At 36.9% G+C, this 19364-nt stretch overlaps 1 protein-coding gene across 1 annotated transcript in view; it reads right to left on the bottom strand.

Annotated features, from left to right (window-relative positions):
• Positions 1–19364, bottom strand: part of LOC102738489 (protein SCAF11) — a 534109-nt gene that overhangs the window by 471011 nt on the left and 43734 nt on the right. Inside the window, exons 6-7 of the mRNA XM_081821541.1 lie at positions 16194–16294; positions 13991–14072 (exon numbers count right to left, since the gene is read on the bottom strand). Of these exons, the coding sequence (XP_081677667.1) occupies positions 14003–14072; positions 16194–16294 (171 nt within the window). The 3' untranslated portion in view covers positions 13991–14002. The remainder of the gene's footprint in view (positions 1–13990; positions 14073–16193; positions 16295–19364) is intronic.

The following is a 19364-nucleotide window of genomic DNA, read 5'->3' on the forward strand; positions in this document are numbered from 1 at the left end:
AAAAGACTCAGTTACCTTGTCTTAATTTTTATTTTTTTAATATTCATTTATTTATTTTAGAGCAAAAGCAAGAAAGTGCACTCAAGGGGGGGGGGGGGGGGAAGGGGGGAGGGCGGGGAGGAGCAAAGGCAGAGGGAGAGAATCTCAAGCAGGCTCCAGGCCCAGCACAGAGCCCTACACAGGGCTCCATCTCACAACCCTGAGATCATGACCTGAGCCAAAACCAAGAGTCGGACGCTTACCGACTGAGCCACCGAGGTGCCCCTTAATTTTTATTTTAAAAGGTTGTACCCTACTACTCCCTCCCCCGCCCTGCTCTCTCTTAAAAAACAAACAAAAACAGTAAAAACAAAACAAAACCAAAAACAAAACAGAAAGGGGTGATCTAAGGTCATGATCTAAGGGTGATGAGATGGAGCCCCATGCTGGGCTCTGTGCTAGATATAGAGCCTGCTTCAGATTCTCTTTCCCTCTGCCCTCCCACCCCCACTCTCTCTCTCTAAATAAATAGTAAAAAATAAAATAAATAAAAAAATAAAAGGTTGTAAACCAGAAAGTTAAAATACGTAGAAAAGTTCCAATTAAAATAATAGTACCTGCATTTTATAATTTTTCCTAATGCTAATTTTATCTTGTTAAGCTGCAGATACAAAGAAAATTTAAAAAGCCACAACACAGAAAATTGGTGTGAAACATGTACAAGTGCTGTGCTCAGAGCATGAGTATTAAAATTCTAGTCAACATTTTCTGGCAGCCAATATAAACTTAAACTACCTTGTTACAAGAAGTATATACAAGATGTGAAATTAGTATCAGTAATGCAATGACTATGTCCCTTCCTGCTATAACTTAAAAAACAGTAACTGTTAACCCACCTCAAATGGAGCTGACCCGAGGAACTGGGGCCATCAGCCCTTGTCAACCATAAATTATCATTTAGCTACTGGCACCAATGTCAAGTACCCTGGTTCCTCCTCAAACGTTAAAAGTAGGAAGAGCAGAAGTGTTGATTAAAATAGCTTTCTGTTATAGCAATGTTTTTGGCTGCACTGCTTATGATTTGGGTTTTTTGGTCTTACCTGTCATATCAGGAAATTTATTTCTATGGATACATACTTCCAGATTAAGGAAGATAAAAGACAGTTTCTGCTAACCACAAAAATTGTGTTAACATCTCTACAGATTACTGCTTTTAGTTTTTCTTTACCACGGAGCCTATGTTCTTAGTCTTCTCTACCTCTCAATGTATTTGTTGTCTGCGATAAACCGCTGCTGCTACTGTTCTCACTGCTCCCCCCTCAGAACTCTATAAAAAGTGCACCGTGCAAACGACAACAGACCTTTCAATCTTCTGCCTTGCTTGCCTCCCAAAGGGCCTAGTGACTTTGTTCAAAATAAATCACTCTAACGAGGAGGCCTGTTTCCCGCTATTTGTAAGACCATATACATTTGGGGTTTCTTCTGTCAGTCCAGTTGATAATAAGTCACTTTCTACTTAAGAGCATACTAATTTCTTTTTAAGTTCCTATCCAACAGCTGTTTGGTTTCCTGCTATTATCCATCCTTCACACATCCCATACAGAACTGTTCTAACGAATGTAATTTCAACATTGGGCAAAGGGGTACTAGCTGAGTTCCAGGAACTTATTTTCTTACTCTTCAATGTACATTTAAAAGATGATACTAATTTTATTTATAAAAAAGATTTTATTTATTTATTGGAGAAAGAGAGAGAGAGAGATGAGCAGGGGGAGGGGCAGAGGGAGACAGAAAGCAGACTCCCCACTGAGCCCGTAGCCTGACATGAGGCTCGATCCCAGGACCCCGAGATCATGACCTGAGCCGAAGGCAGACACTTAACCGACTGAGCCACCCAGATGCCCCAAACTGATTTTTTAAATTGCGCATCAAACCAGGAATAAAAATGTGTGATAGGTATCCAGCCACATTCCTAGAAGTAACTATTTTGGGGCACCTGGGTGGCTCAGTTGTTAAGCATCTGCCTTCGCCTCAGGTCATGATCCCGGAATCCCGGGATCAAGTCCCGCATTGGGCTCCCTGCTCTGTGGGAAGCCTGCTTCTCCCTCTCTCACTCCCCCTGCTTGTGTTCCCTCTCTGTGTCTCTCTCTGTCAAATAAATAAATAAAATCTTAAAAAAAAAAAAAGTAACTATTTCCTTCAACTCCGCTTGAATTGCTGTGTTGTTCCAATAGTGTCTTTTATACCCTAAGGGTATTGAGTTGTTTTCACTCAGGTTTCATTCACTTAATACTTATGAGTTTGTAAAGTTTACATAACACTCCTTCACTTGAAAACCTATCTCAGGAAGCCACCATTAGACAGAACGCTCTCTATGGGAAGAACTGTTCGTTTTCTGGCCAATGCTAAATGTGAAAATTTAGTTCAAAAGGTATTTCACCTATTTCTGGGTAATTCTCAGGTAATTACTGAGCAGCTCCAATAACAATATTCAATACTGGTAGATATATCTAAATTGTAATCTCCTAGAGACCATTTCACATATCCACCCTACTAATCTATCTGCCTTGGGACAGCAATGATAGGCCTTTACATTTCATTTTTTATCAAAGTAATGCATGTACAAACTTTAAGAAGTCAAACAGCACTTCTAGGCTTATAGAGAAAAACTACAGAAATTCCCACTCCCTGAAAGCACTCATCAAACCCCTTAACTGTTTCTTCTAATATTGGCCTCTTTATTTCTAAATAACATGCTTGTACTACTCTACCTTGATTTTTTTGGTTTCAGATATTTTCTAATTTTTTTTACTATAGAAGATAAAGACTTTTCTCTTAGACCACTGCCCCACCCACTTCCTTAGCTGCTTCCACCGAATGTTCTTTTTTACATATCAACATTTGATATAAGCAATATTACATTAATATAACTGTATAAACATTATTCACGGCTGAACCATATACTAAATTAAGATTATTTTTCTTGTACAACTGCTTGCTTTTCCTAGGGTTAATTAACTATTTTGTTTTCTCTTTTCCTTTTTTCTCTTTATTACCTATGAGTAATTTAGCTAACTCTACAACAAAAGTATAAATCTCCTCTTAATACACTCAAGCCCATCAACTCATCCACAAAGTCTGTTTCCCACTCTCATGGAAATGCTATTCCTTTGTCCTGCTCCAGTCTGAACTGGTAACTCTCTAAAAGTTGTTTAATGGTCATTCTGAACTATCCTCTATCATCAACCTGATAATCCCATTTACCTTTTCCCTAAGTCAGAACTCATTTTTTGAATCTCACATTGTTCATTATTTTCTTATTTAGTGAAGCATGCACATCCTCCAGCAAAATTCTGAGGAAGGGTGTGTGAGAATCAATTTTTGAGCTCTTACATGTTTGACAATGTCTATTCTACCCTAACACTTTGATTAACAGTTTAACAGGGTTTAGAATGTCCTGGGTAATTATTTTCCCCAGAATTTTCAAGACATCGCTCCAGTGCTCCATCCATTGTTGATAACATTCTTTTATACATAGCCTGTTTTCTCTCTCTAGAACCTCTTAGGATCTTATTATCTGCAGAGTTCTAGAATTTTATGAAGCACATTAGTTCTTTCCTCATTTACCAGGTATTAGGTTATTTCTTCATCCAGATACTCCCACCCAGCTACTCTGGGAAATTTTCCTTTGTAGTACCTTTTCTTGATAACTTTCTGCCTTTTAGCTTTTTTTCTTTCTGAAATGTTATTATTTGGTACTGAACCTCATAGACTAATACCCTATTGTCTCGTCAACTTTTTGTCTCACCTTCTCAGATTTCTCAGTTTATCCTCTATCCCTGTTGAATTCTACTATAACATTTTTGATTTCCAAGAGTTTTCTTTTTTTAGTCTTTCTCGTTTCAATGATGAACTATCCCTTATCTCTGAGAATATTAATTTTTAAATTGTTCCCTGTTTCCCAGCACTTGGTTTATTCTATCCAGTTCCTTTTGTCTCTGTTTTGATCTCTCTTATACTGGAGGTTTCCCCCAAATATCTGGTGATCCTTGATTTGTGAGACACTAAAATACTGATTGAAAATGGTGAGGATGGGTGGTCAGAGCGTTTCGACTAATGGGTTTCACTGTAGGGTGATCAAGCAGAGATCTATTTCATTTGGAAATTCCCAAATATCAAAATCTCAAGTCTTTTCTCTTAGGTAAGAGAGTATCTCAGAAGATGCCTCCTATTTCCCAATCTGGGAATAAGCAACACTGCAAGTGCCATGGGTAGAGAATTAGAGGCCTTAAAATTTGACTTAATTTCCCTCTCTTTACTCTTTTGTCTCCTCTACCCTCATTTGTGCCAGAGTTTAATCTGATTTAACCACTCACTCTACAGAGTAAGGCTCCAGTCTTTGCCTGGGTGGAATCCTCCCCTACCCTGTTCAGCCAAGACTGCAGGATAAAGTCCTTTAAAACACTTTAACCAATTCTGTTTTTTGGCACCACCCATATCCCTGCTTTCAAAGATAATGGAGGTCCTCAGACCCAAGACTGCCTAAGGTTCTATGGTATGTAAACCGATTTCTTAACTCCCTGCTCCCCATGAAAGGTTCAGCTTACTGCTGAGACAATTTTTTTTTTAAGTAAACTCCACCTGCAACATAGGGCTTGAACTCATGACCCCAAGATCAAGAGTCACAAACTCTACTAACTGAGCCAGCCAGCCGCCCCATCTGCTAAGACAATTTATCATTCACCTCACACAATCACTTGCAAGTTTTGTGGACATCTCTTATCTGCTGTCTCTTCTCCCTCGTTCTCTGGTCTTGTAGCTTAAAATTTTTCTTTTCATTCTTTTGTTGTCATTTTAGTAGGGTTCTGGGAAGGATTAGGGAATTAAACAGGTGCTATGCTTATCAATCTGTTACGCTTAGCTGGAAGCTTGTCTTATTTGTTTGAATTCAGCACATCCTAAACATGTTTCATGAAATACTAATCCCAAAAGATGTTTCATGAAAACATCTTTTCTACAATACAAACAAGTATGAAAAAGGCTCTTAAGCTTAGAGCCCATTACTTGGCAGGTACCCAATTACAGCTTGATTAATTGATTCCAAAGTTAATAAAGCCATAATTAAATGGATCTAGCATGTACTTAAAGAAGCACTCCATTAAGAAATGTCTGAAAAGGGGATACTTTTTACAAACTACATCAATTATAAACTATTAGCCCAAACCAAAGATTAATGTTCATTCTAAGAACTAAGTACATAAAGGACTTCAAAATTAAAAAAAAAAAAAAGTATGACAACTCAGTTATCTAGCATGAGTAAAGAAAGTAACATTTCCTTAACACATTTGCCAAAGGTATGCTATCTAACCTTTCCCAGTATCTTCAAGTGAGGCACCAGTATCTTTATCAAATGAAGAAACCAGAACAGTTTACATAATTTTACTACAGTCATAGATAATTTAATGGAAAACGAGTACAAAACCCAAGCGGCCCAACTCCCAATAAAATCTATTAGGCCTGCTACAATTTTAATGTATAATTTCTAATTCAGATAAAAGAATTTCACAGTTTCATATGCTCTATTCATTAGTTTGAGTAGTGTATAACATAAAGATAAATAACTTCAGGCATAAAGTCACACATAAATGTTCACAGAACAGTCCCTTCCTGCTTCAAAAACCTTTAAGAAATGGAAGAAGCTACACCGAGTTGCTTCTAAAATCTACTTAAGCAGTCCTAGGTAAAGAAACAAGGTTTTCTCAAGAAGTTTTATTATAAAAAGAAATGTAAATTATCTTTAGGACACAATGGCTCCTGTTCAATGTAACTGGTAAGTAAATAAAGATGTATTTAATATGCTTAACTTGCCACTAACTCTACCTTCACCTTAATCTCTTTGTTCTGTGCTCAGCCATCAAATGCCTACATTTAAGGGTCCAAGGTTGCTTTTCTCTTGTATAAAGGTTCATTACTGCCCTAAACTTTGAGACAATTACAAGTGACATTTATAGGTTCTCTTAGGGTCTTCTAATGAGGCAGTTTGTTAATAAAAAGTATCTAAGAAATCTCAATCGGAACATGAAAAAAAAATTTTTTTAAAAAGGAGAAAATTTTAATGTAGTAGAACCAATGAACACACACTTCAAAAGAAATGTTTCCAGCAAAGGGCAGTGATCAGACAGGAGCACCACTAGATGCTAGTAGCTCTCTATGTCACTGCCTTACATTGAATGAAGGGGCTGCTGACTCACTTTTTTTTTTTAATTTAAATTCAATTAATTAACATATAGTGTATTACTGTAAAGTTCAGTGATTCATCAGTTGTAATATAACACCCAGTGCTCATTACATCACGTGCCCACCTTAATGCCCATCACCCAGTTACCCCAACCCCCCACCCCCGCTTCCCTCTCCCTTCCAGTAACCCCTCAGTTTGTTTCCTATGATTAAGAGTCTCTTATGGTTTGTCCCCCTCTCTGATTTCATCTTGTTTTATTTTTCCCTCCCTTCCCTTATGCTCCTCTGTTCCATTTCTTAAATTCCACATGAGTGAAATCATATAACTATCTTTCTCTGAATGACTTACTTCGCTAAGCATAATACCCTCTAGTTCCATCCACATCGCTGCAAATGGCAAGATTTAATTTTTTTGATGGCTGAGTAATATTCCATTTTATGTATGTATGTGTGTGTGTGTGTGTATATATATACCATATCGTCTTTATCCATTCATCCATCGATGGACATCTGGGCACTTTCCGCAAGTTTGGCTACTGTGGACATTGCTGCTATATGCATTGGGGTGCAGGTGCCCCTTCGGATCACTACATTTGTATCTCTGGGGTAAATACCCTGGGTCGTAGGTGATGTGGGAAACAAAGGCAGAAGAAAAATTAAATTTACTATCTAGAGCCCACTGACAAGTCCTTGAAAACAGGCAGAGTGACATTCCTCTAGGGACTCAACTGGCAATCCTAGCCTGAGCTGTAAGTCTACTTTAATGTATAAGAATTCCTTTGGAAACTTCCTTTATCTCTAAACCGTCCAAGATATGTGATGGCAATCACCCCCCAAGCAGATGGCCCACCGATATACATCTGAAGGGTCTCATGACTAAGGTTTTATTAGATGGTAATAAATGACCTTTTCCCAACAATAGCTAGCCCGCTCAAGGTCCTGGAAATCTTGCTTCCAAAATTCCTTAGAGACTTGCGCTATCCCTAACCCCCTCCCAACTTGGAAGTATATAATGGGCCACTCCTCATGACCCTGGTACAGCTCTTTCTGCCCACGTGTCCTGTCCCCATGCTTTAATAAAACCACTTTTTTGCACCAAAGACGACTCAAGAATTCTTTCTTGGCCATTGGCTTCGAACCCTAATAATGTCTTTCCTGTATCAGTAGGGTAGCTCTATTTTTAACTTTTTGAGGAACCTCCTTACTGTTTTCCAGAGTGGCTGTACCAGCTTGCATTCCCACCAGCAGTGTAAGAGGGAGGAAAGGGAAAAGTAAAGGTAAAAACTCTTAAAGGTCCTATTCCTATAGCTGTGGTTTATGAACTTTAGTCTGGAAAAAAAAAAAAAAGACTGATAACACATTTCTGAAAGGTAAGGCAAAATAAGGTTAATTGATCTATTAAGTAGGTAACAGACATGATGCTATCAAAATGATAGTTAATTTTATATTAATTATTTTTTAGCTCAAAAGTACATCCAAACAAGAGCCATCAAAATAAATAAGATAATAATTTGAGTTATAAAGGCTGCAGACAACCATAAAGTGAAAGGCTTAAGATGGGTAACATTACTAATATCATGCTTTAGTATTACTGTGTGGTGGGAAGAGGCACCGGATATGGAGTCAGAAGACTGATCAAATTCTGGCTGCTCCAACTGTTAGCTGTGTGATCTTGGCCAAGATACCGAGCCTTTTAAAACTGTCTGAAAGTTTACAATTATCAATGATTCTGAACATTCCATAAAGTACAAAAAATGACACCTACAAAGCAGATTTGACTAATGTTAACATTTAGCCATTTTTATTTTACATTAATCTGTCTCCTTCCTTCATTAAAGGAAACTATTTCCCTGAATTTGGTATTGTTTTCATGCATATTTTTATTACTTAAGCTTCCTGAATCTCAGTTTTCTATCTGTTACACCTATAGATCAATTATCTTTTGTTATCGGGTAGTTGCAGCCACGGACGATCAAATAGTAAGTAGTTTATAGTCACTACCACCTTGCATGATACCCTGGAAAATGCCATTTAGAAAATACCCACAAGAAACTTAGAATCATATAGGAAAAAACTCATACACCCAAGACAATACACCGTATTTTGATGAAGTTAACTATAAGGTCTTGAATAACTTTATGTAACAATATGGGGGGAGGGGGGAAACGGCCAATTAAATTCTCACAGTACATTTTTCTTTAATTACAGAAAACTTCAAACAATACACAAGTAGACAGAATAGCATAATGAAATCCCCATATACCCACATCCCAATCTCCAAAATTATTAATTCATATCCAGTGTTAATTTATCTACAACCTTCTCAGGATCATTTGGAAACAATTCCGGACACTGTATCATTTAATACGTAAATATTTCAGTATATAATTCCAAAAAGACAAGTGCTCTTTGGGAAAAAAATATCCTTAATACCATTCTCACAAATAAACAAAACCCCAGTAATTCCTTAATATCAAATACCCAATGTTCAATTCTCCCCAATTGTCCATAGTTGTATTTGTTTTTGTTTTCTAAAAATTTTATTTATTTAACAGAGAGAGAGAGAGATAATGCACGCACAAGCAGGCAGAACAGGAGAGAGAGGGAGAAGCAGACTTCCCGCTAAGCAGAGAGTCTGATGTGGGGCTTGATCCCAGGACCCCGGGATCATGACCTGAGCTGAAGGCGGACACTTAACCAACTGAGCCACCCAGGTGCCCCAAGTTATATTTGCTTACTTTCTTTTTATGACATGTTAGAATAAGGATCCAAATAAGATCCATAAATTGTGATTGCTTAATGTTTGTCTCTTTAATTGATGGGTTCTCCATCCCTTTTAAACTCCTTGAAATTTTCGGACTGCAGAAACCAGGTCATTTGTGTCTAAAATTTTGCTGATTGCATCCCCTTGTAGTTGCTTAATATGCTTCTGTGTTTCTATACATCCTGTAAATCAGTAGTCAGATTTTTAATCAGATACAGGGTTTTTTGTTTTTACTACTGTATATCTATTATTTACTTCCGTAAGGAGGTGTTTAATGTTTGCTGCTCTCTCCTTTGTGATGCTAACAGCCATTGCTGATCACTGCCTAGGATCCATTAATTCATCAGAGTTTACAAAATGCTGATATTCAAAATCTGTAATTCCATCTAAAATTATTTGCTGAAATATTTCTAAAAAAATTAACTTTTCCTTTATTACTGTTCAATTATCCTGATGTACAGTTTACCTAGGAAAGGCATGAGAGATGCTTTGATATTTTTCTTCATATACCGGTTTTCAAAGTAAGTTAACCTCCTAGCATCCTCCTAAACAGACCAATTAGTTAGTCTGTTTGCTTATAAGGTAGCAAGATGAACTCTTGGACTTCAACATATCTGTATGGTCTCAATAACTATAGTTATTACTCTTCTTGATGCTCAAATTGCCCCATTTTTGGCTAGAGGGAGCCCAATCAAGTTGATTCCAAAGACTTTTTGTTATGATGCAAGTAGTGTTTAAAAACTCCTTGCTTTTATTATTTATTTATTTATTTATTTATTTATTTTTTAAAGATTTTATTTATTTATTTGACAGAGAGAGGGAACACAAGCAGGGGGAGTGGGAGAGGGAGAAGTAGGCTTTCCAAAGAGTAGGGAGCCCGATGCGGGGCTTGATCCCAGGACTCTGGGATCATGACCTGAGCCGAAGGCAGACGCTTAACGACTGAGCCACCCAGGCGCCCCAAAAACTCCTTGCTTTTAGAAAAATGTTCTAGGCACATCTTATTTATTACCTCAAACCTGGAATCAGTCATTTATTTCAAGGTGCCCTGGTACTTTCATTGGAAAATGGTATTTGGAGAACACAATCTAGGCACCAGGGTTGGGGTACACTGTTTTCATATCGCTTAGAAATTTTATTTTATAAATACTAAAACAGCTCTTTAGTGAACTTGTACTGGAAAGAATCCCCCCAAAATTCATGTCCACCTGGAACCTCAGAATATTATGACATTTAGAAATATGATCTTGGGGCACCTGGGTGGCTCAGTTGGTTAAGCCTCTGCCTTCGACTCAGGTCACCATCTCAGGATCCTAGGACCAAGCCCCACATGGGGCTCCCTGCTCAGCGGGAAGTCTGCTTCTGTCTCTCCCTCTGATACTCCTCCCCGCTTGCACTCTCTGTCTCAGATAAATAAATAAAATCTTAAAAAAAAAAAAGAAACAGGATCTTGGCAGATGCAATAAGGTAAGACTGATATGAGACCATACTGGATTAAGGTGGACACTAACTAAATTCAATGAGAGTGTCCTTATCAGAGAGAGAAAATTATATAGAGGGAGACACAGAGGAAGAACATATAAAGACAGAGACAGAGATTCCAGTGATGCAGCTACAAGCCCAAGAATGCCAAGGATTGCCAAGAGACACCAGAAGTTAGGAAGAGGCAAGGAAGGATTCTTCCCTAGAACCTTCAGAAGGAGTATGGGTCTGCCAACACCTTGACTTCAGAATTTTAACCTCCAGAATGGTAAGAAAACAAATTTCTGTTTGTTTAAGCCAGCAAGTTTGTGATTAATTTGTTATAGCAGCCCTAGGAAACTAATAAAGATCTAGACATTGTTTTTTTTCCTGTTTTTAAATAAAATCATAAATAAAAATTAATATACAGGTATAATAAATAGCTGAGGTATTTGTAAAACTTCCTTAAATGTAGAATCAAACTTTTTCTAATTACACACCTTCCTTGACTTACAATGGGGTTATATCCCAATAAACACACTATAAGTTGAATGAAAATACCTTAAGGCGCATTTAATACACCGAACCTACTGAACATCACAGCTTAGCCTAGGCCTACCTTTAACACACTCAGAACATTTCCATTAGCCTATAGTTGGGCAAAATCATCTAACACAAAACCTATTTTATAATAAAGTGTTGACTATCTCATGTAATTTACTGAATACTGAAAGTGAAAAACGGAATGGTTGTACAGGTACAGAGTGGTTTTAAGTATATTAGTTTTTTTACCTTTGTGATTGCATGGCTGACTGGGAGTTGCCCAGTATCACAAGAGAGTACTGTGCTATATATCGCTAGCCTTGAAAAAAAATCAAAATTCAAAGTGCACTTTCTACTGAATGTGTATCACTTTCACACCACTAAAAGTCAGAAATCCTACGTCTAAGCATTGTAAATTGCAGACCATCTGTAAGATGGCCCGAAGATAAATAGATCTTATTTGCATATGACATGCAAACATCCATATTTCTTCAGAGCACCTCTACTTGGTTGTAGAGGAGGCATCTTACATAAGTTCAACAGAGAATTCCTGATTATACCCTTCTAATCATTCAACCAGCCTTCACCATTTCAGTAATCAGCAACTCCATTTTAACAATTCATCAGGCCAAGATCTCAGAATCAACCTTATACCCAACATCCAATCCATCAGCAAATCCTGTTAATTTCACCTTTACAATATATTACAATATATTCAGAATTGAACCACTTCTCACTACTTCCACTAATACCTTCTTGACCCAATCTACCATGATCTGTGGCCTAGAAAATAGCCACCTAACTGGTCTCTCAGTCCTCTTATGATCTATTCCCTTCTTAACAGGCAGAGTTATCTTTTAACCATATGTCAGATCATGTTACCCCAGAAAATGCTTCTCATCTCACACAGGCCCTAAAGGCCCTGCCCACCAATGTCTTAATTCTTCCTCCTCTACCTATCTAACTCAATCATTCCAGTCATATTGACCTCTGTGCTATTCCTTGACCATACCAAAGTTGTTCTTGTCTCAGGGCTTTTGCACTTGCTGTTGTCTCACCTAGAACACTCCTCCCTGAGATATCTTTATGGCTTCATCCCTTAATTCTTTTAGGTTGCTATTCAAATATAAACTTATCCAAGAGGATTTCCTTGACCCCTTAATGAGATATCACCTCCACGATGTCATCACCCTTTATCACTTTACCCTGTTCTATTCTTTAAAGCACTTATCACCACCTGTCATATTATACATTTATCTTTTTATTGTCCACAGAAGGTACTCCGTGAGCAAGCACTTTTTGTCTCTTTTATACACTACTATACTCCTAAGAGTCTAGAACTGTGCTTAGTATGGTTTGTTGAATGGTGTGAGCTGATCTCAATTCTCTTTGGCTCTACTAGTATGAACATCTCATACTGAGTACATGCTGTGTACGGATTTAGAACTTAAATATGAGTAATTTTCATTAAATACAATGCCTAAATACAAGCTAACTATGTCATCAGGTATGATGATTGAATCTACTTCAATGCAAGAAGTAAAACTGGCAATGTTGGATGTATTAAACTCCCCAAGTACAAAGCAGTATCATAGAAAAAACTAAAAGGAAAATCACCAAGTACCTTCAAATCAATCCAGATGTATAAAAAAATTTGCTCATAATTACCTAGGTATTATTAGTACTTCTGTAGTATCCACTCATAAAGCATAATGAGTATCTCTGACTACCCTAAACCAAACAAATAACTCAGGCATCTTAACTTAAGTAGACACAGCACTAGGTTACAGGGCTTGGACCATATTAACCTTCTGGCAGGAATAGTTTTCTCTCCCTAAAAATAAGGCCATGCAGAAGATATATGCTAAAGGAAATTACAGTAGTCTTAAAATTAAGATTAATACAGTGAGAGCATGCCAAATTATTTAAAGAAAGTCTATAACATCATTTAATCTTCCTCAGCAGTAAATTTTATATCAGATCCTAGAGTTACTGAGCAAAGGCTATCCATAAAAAAGGATGCTAATCTATAGCAATGACAGAAAAAGTTTTGATATCTAAAGTTTTTAGCAAAGAAAATCCTGTGTGACCACAGAAGTCCTTATACTGCAATTTTATATAAATAGTAAATTCAAAGGTAGTAAATCTGGGGATCAATGAACCTGAGAGATCATGTTAATTCCAATCAGAAAAAGTAAAAACATCCAAATCTCATAATCTATAAAAAATGTTGATTATCATTTACTCTTAAGAACAATGAATTCATTAATTCTTTGGATCTATAAATAGAAATTCATTGTAACCTAACCTGGAAAATAAATGTTCACCCCCTTGCTTACAAACAACTTATAGTAAGTTTTTCTTTGCAACAGAAAAAACAGCCTAAACCCTGAGGAAGAGTCACAAAGCACTGTGGTGCCATTTTTCTCAGGCCCTTGCAAAGCTTTCCTACATTAGAGGACCATGCACTAGACAAGAACAAAAGGAATATTTAACTGCTCATCTTCGTTTCCAAACAAAAGTTTCAAGTTAGAAGTGTGGCTAGAGGCCAAACCACAACTTCTTCTGGGAACTGTGAATTAACTTCCTACTGCCACAGACCTCTCTCAGTAACTATAAGGCTACTGCTTACAGTTTCTGGCCCACAAGGTATGTTACCTCATCTCCCCTAAGGACTTTTGCACTAATGAGTGGAATAAGACCATATGCAGGCTGCTAATCACCAAGTAATTAGAAAACACTCTTCTCTCCTTTTCCTTTTCTAACACACACACTAACACCCACGTGTGGGCACATGCACTCAAACTCAAATCTCTTCCCTCCCTCAAAGCTGAGCATAAAAGGGGGGGGGGGAACAGCATAAATGATTCTATGAAAGGTTTATAGAAGACTGAACACAATGTACAGAGCTCAGTAGAGTTCTGTGTATGACTATTTTCCAAACCAAAATGTAACCAAGAAAACTTTAACACAAGCACTAAAGAAACAAAAAAAGGTAGAAAACACAAGTAAAAAAGGTCACTTACTATGTGTCATCTTCAAGTCATTAAGTTTTGCATTTAACAGATCTTCTTTTAGGACTTTTTTCCTGTAAACATTAATAAAGAGGTGAAATAACTAAAAGAAAATTGTTGTTCTGCTCATTTATTTTTCAATTCACTGCCAAGCAAAATGAAATGGATTATGCACTGAATTTTAAATTCTAGCAAAGAAAGCATGACCAGTTGCCACTCCCCACTCAGTTGCTACTCTCCACTCCAATGACTTACAAGGGAGTTTCACTACCAAGAAAAAAAAAATACCACAATCCCTTTCCCTGGAACTGGTAGAAAGCATCAGAAAGGAAGGGGTGTCAGGATTTTTGTACTACTTTAGAAGGGAGAGGCAACAATGAATGGATATCTAAGTGCTGTAGAGACTAGGTTATATGCAGTGAATTTAAGATTGAATGAAAGGAATGCTAAAAACATCCAAAGACTCCAAAAAAGAATATACTATAAATATTCAACAGCTGACAGATTTTCCACCTTGGGAGAAATCATGAAGGGGCTGACTTGGTAGGCAAAAGCAAATTATTATTTTGCATCTGCTACTTCTCTGTACCATCGTGCTACCACACATCCCTGAGAAAAAGCAGTTAAGCATATGGACTATCTCAGCTGTTAGACCCACTGTATGGCCCTGTTATAGGACATACAGTGATGACCACTGCACTCTCAGTAAGGGCCAAAGAATTGTGGTAATTCAGAGGAAGCATAAAAATGTATATCCGTGACACAGTCATAGCTAGTGATAGGAGATGGATCAAGAATGAAGCTAGCAGAAGTTCTTCAGTGTGCTGGGAAAGCGTGCTACTATTTTCTATGTAAACATAAATGCAAGAATCAAAACTGACTCATAGTTAAAAGAAGATGTTAATAAAATTTGCTCTAATGCAAACTGGGTTTATGGCTGGGCTCTTTGAATGGGTGTTCCATGAATCCCTTAAAATCACATACAAAGTTTTGTCTGTAAGTATATTTTATGACCTGTTTTCCGGTAGAAGGTGTCTATAGCCTTCTTCAGATCCTCAAAGAAGTCCATAACTTCCAAAAAGATCTAAAGAGCTGCAGTGTTATAAACTGTGGCATGATTTAATAAACCTTAAGAACTACTGCCAACGGTTTAGTACCTAAATAAATCGACTCTGTTAAGAAATTAGTATTCTTGGGGTGCCTGGGTGGTATAGTCTGTTAAGTGTCCGACTCTTGGTTTCAGCTAGGGTTGTAATCTCAGGGTCGTGAGATCAAACCCCAAGCGAGGCTGCATGCTCAGCACAGAGTCTGCTTAGACTCTCTCTCTCTCCCTCTGCCGCTCCCCCTACTAAATGAATGAATCTTTAAAAGAAAAAAAAAAAAAAAGGAGTTAGTATTCTGATTAAATGTACTAATGAATCATAGGTTTAATTACGAATTTGACAGTATGTATTGTCTTAAGAATACAATTTTTGGACAGCTCTCAATATATGTCAGATCAAAATGGGCTTAACTTTTAAATGTATTAGAACAATTTAAGTATTAGTTATAAATTAATTTCCAGTACATTATTAACTCAATTTAGTTCAAAAAATATGTTAAATACCTATTAAACTCAAGTACTAAGCACTGTATTTCTAGGCAATTACATTTTAACAACAGTAATTAAAGAAACAAATCCAAACATGTTAAAACACAAATGGTTGTTATGGTAGGTACCAAGTGCCTGCTACAATACAAAAAAAGAAAATTATAAAGATAATAATAAGCAGTTTCAATTAGAACTGTCTCATGAAGAATGTTGTGCTATATCATTATTTACTTTCTACTTTTTGTACATAAATACTAGAGCAGTGCTACTGAAAATGTGGTCAGTGTACCAGTGCTTATTCATTATTGGTTTGCCATATACAGAAATGAGTAAGCTTTAATTTACACTACTATAACATTTTCATTTTACAAAAATATCTAAACAGATTACAGAAAAAAACAAAAAAAACTCCTCAAAGAGAGTTCAAATTCTATTCTCAGATTTCAGCTGATCCTTTCTTAAATTATCAAGTATGTGCCTTAAAAGAAGTTAATTAAATACATTTAAATCCCACATCGTTAAATAAAAAAAGAGAGTACTCTTTTTTATTAGCTATCTTCTGGTTTTAAACATTCGGACTCTACTTCTAAAATTCATCACTAACCTCATACAGCTTTTAGAATTTTCACAACAGGAGAGCTGCTTCTTTAAAGAGCTTTCAGTTTTCTTGTCTTTTGTTTCTCTCAACTGTCTTTTTACTTGAACCTAGAAGAAAAGCAAAATCCCTTATTTAGAGTGATAATCCAGCATCACAAATGATGACCTATCGATTCCCCTTTGAAAGGATAAAAAATTAAAGATACAAAATTTTCTGAATGAAAGGGTAGCCCAAACACATATGCTTATTCATTCAAGCATGCTAAACCGTAAGACTGGTAAGTGTGCTAAGCTCCAGGGAAACAAAATAGTGAGAGGCATGTAAACAGAAAGTGCTCATGAGCACAGATCTGTGTGTGTGTGTGTGTGTGTCTGTATACACACACATACATATGTATATAGGACTGAGAAATTAACTCTATTTGATGATAACAGAGAAGACTTTAATGAGTTGGTCTTAAAGAGTAGGAATTTGGGGGCACCTGGGTGGTTCAGTCCCAGGGTCCTGGGATCAAGCCCCGCATCGGGCTCCCTGCTCAACGGGAAGCCTGCGTCTCCCTCTCCCTCTGCTTGTGTTCCCTCTCTCACTGTGTCTCTGTCAAATAAATAAATAAAATCTTTAAAAAAAAAAAAAAAGTAGGAATTTGTCTAAGAAAAAAAATATTCTGAATGGAAGAAAGAACACAGTTAAAAGGACAATTAGAAGCCAATGCAGATAGGGAAGAAAATATTAGCAGGATATGAAGTTGATGTAATATATTAGGACCAGATTGTAAAGGGCTTCAAATAAGAAAATAATTCCATGGGAACCAGCGAATAAATGGAAGTATTAAAGCAAGTGAATGAAATGACCAAATTTGTTTTTCAGGATAAACTTTGCCAGTGATTTGGAGAATGAACCAGTTAAGGAGAGACTATAAAGGCTGGGAAACCAGAAGAAAACTCTTATAGTTGTGTAGATCTACACTGCAGGAGACAATCACTAGCCATATGTGGCTACTGAGCACTGAAATGTGGCTTGTCTCAATTGAGATGTACTCTAAGTATAAAATATACACTGGATTTCAAAGATATACAACAAGGTAAAACGTTTCAATATTTCTTTAAAAATACTATATGTTGACATAATACGTTAATTATGTTGAATTAAATATATTATAAAAATTTATTTTAACGGTTTCTTTTTACTCTTTCAATGTGACTACTAAAAGTAAAAAATTTAAATTATAGTGGCTTGTAGTATATTTCTATTGGCAGAACTAGTCTAGATGACAGCATGAAGGCCTACAAAGAAGTGACAAAAGAGGAATGAAGAGAAAACAAATTTATGACATTGCTCAGAAGGACTAGGCAAAGATGAGGGAGAAAGAAAAAATTGAAAACTCCCACATGAGTTCTGGACATGTTAATGTTTACATTCCTTGGTATGCTACATGGATGGAGATGTCCAACAAGCAGATGAAAACATAAATCTGGTTCTGAGAAAGAGATCTGGGCTAGTGATAGTTTTAGAAGCCATACTAATATAGGTAAGAGCTGAAAGCCACTGGAGTTCTTGAGAAGATTTAGAGAGAAAGTATCCCCAGAAAACTGAAAGGAATTTAAAATTTAAGAAATGATTTTTAAAAAGGTAAGGAAGGCAGAGAGATGGTAAAGACTGTGAAAGGTCAGAAAAGTAAAACAAATGAACATTGATACAAACATTTATAAAAGGACATCCTATAAGCCAAAGAAAATAAAGGGTAGTTAAGAGCACCACATGCAGAAAACAAAAAATTATTCTAAACCTTAGTGAGGACACGTTTACAGAGGTAAATGTTCAATGTGAGTTGAAAAGCAATTATGAAAAGGGAGTAACCAAGTATAGATGTCTCATTCAAGGTTAGCTGGAAAGGGATAAAGATAATAATGGGAAGATTCAGAAGTAAAGGTCAAAGGAAAATATTAAGAGCATGTAGTTAATATCACATAGTAAGAAATAATTGTTAAGTCTGACTAAATTAGGTTAACACTGCACCAAACTTTTTAAAAAAGATTTATTTATTTGAGGGAGGAGGGAGGGGCAGCGGGACAGAGAGAGAAGGCCCTGAACAGACTCTGCGCTCAGCATGGTACCCGAGCTGGGGCCCAATCTCACAACCTCGAGATCACAACCCAAGAGGAAACCAAGAGTGGGATGCTCAACTAACTGCACCACCCAGGCGCCCCTGGCACCAGACTTTTAAGTAAAATACAAACCATATTAAAGAAAATGTAAATTATTAGTCCAAGCAACAAAACAAAGTTTTAGAGGAAAATATCTTTGGAAGCTAGTTCATGCCAATACATCTTCAACATAATATATATAGTCTGGAAAAACAGAGAATCTGTCTTTCAGAGAAGCCATGCTTTAATTTTTATTATAATATTACACATTTATATTAAATCTTTTCTCCAAGATATACTAATTTATATAGATGTATAAGTACACAATGACAACAGGCAAAATCATTTTTTACATATGTCATGTTATTTGAATTTTAGTCTCATTTGTTCCTTGTCAATGAGACTCATTTGGTTAAAAATATATCAAAACAAATTAGATACCTACACTGAGGACATCTTATGCTTAAATAGTCGTATGTCGCTTCCATACCCCTTCCTACTCACAAAGACAGTAACCAAGCTGTTAATGGACTTATCATGCTACTTGGGAACAGTCCCCCGCCTCTGCCCCCCATCAATGGCATCAGGTATCTATATAGTAAGAATTTTTTTTTTTTAAGATTGTATTTATTTATTTGACAGAGAGAGACAACGAGAGAGGGAACACAAGCAGGGGGAGTGGCAGAGGGAGAGGCAGGCTTCCCACGGAACAGGGAGCCCGATGTAGGGCTCGATCCCAGGACCCTCGGATCATGACCTGAGCGGAAGGCAAATGCTTTTTTTAAATTATGTTATGTTAATCACCATACATTACATCATTTAGTTTCTGATGTAGTGTTCCATGATTGTTTGCGTATAACACCCAGTGCTCCATTCAGTACATGCCCTCTTTAATACCCATCACCAGGCTAACCCATCCCCCTACCCCCTTCCCCTCTAGAACCCTCAGTCTGTTTCTCAGAGTCCATAGACTCTCATGGTTCGTCTCCCCCTCCGATTCCCCCCCTTCATTTTTCCCTATTTTTTTTTTTAA

This window comes from Leptonychotes weddellii, chromosome 5 (genome assembly GCF_054177405.1).
Source record: "Leptonychotes weddellii isolate Sample4059 chromosome 5, ASM5417740v2, whole genome shotgun sequence".
Lineage (NCBI taxonomy): Eukaryota > Metazoa > Chordata > Mammalia > Carnivora > Phocidae > Leptonychotes > Leptonychotes weddellii.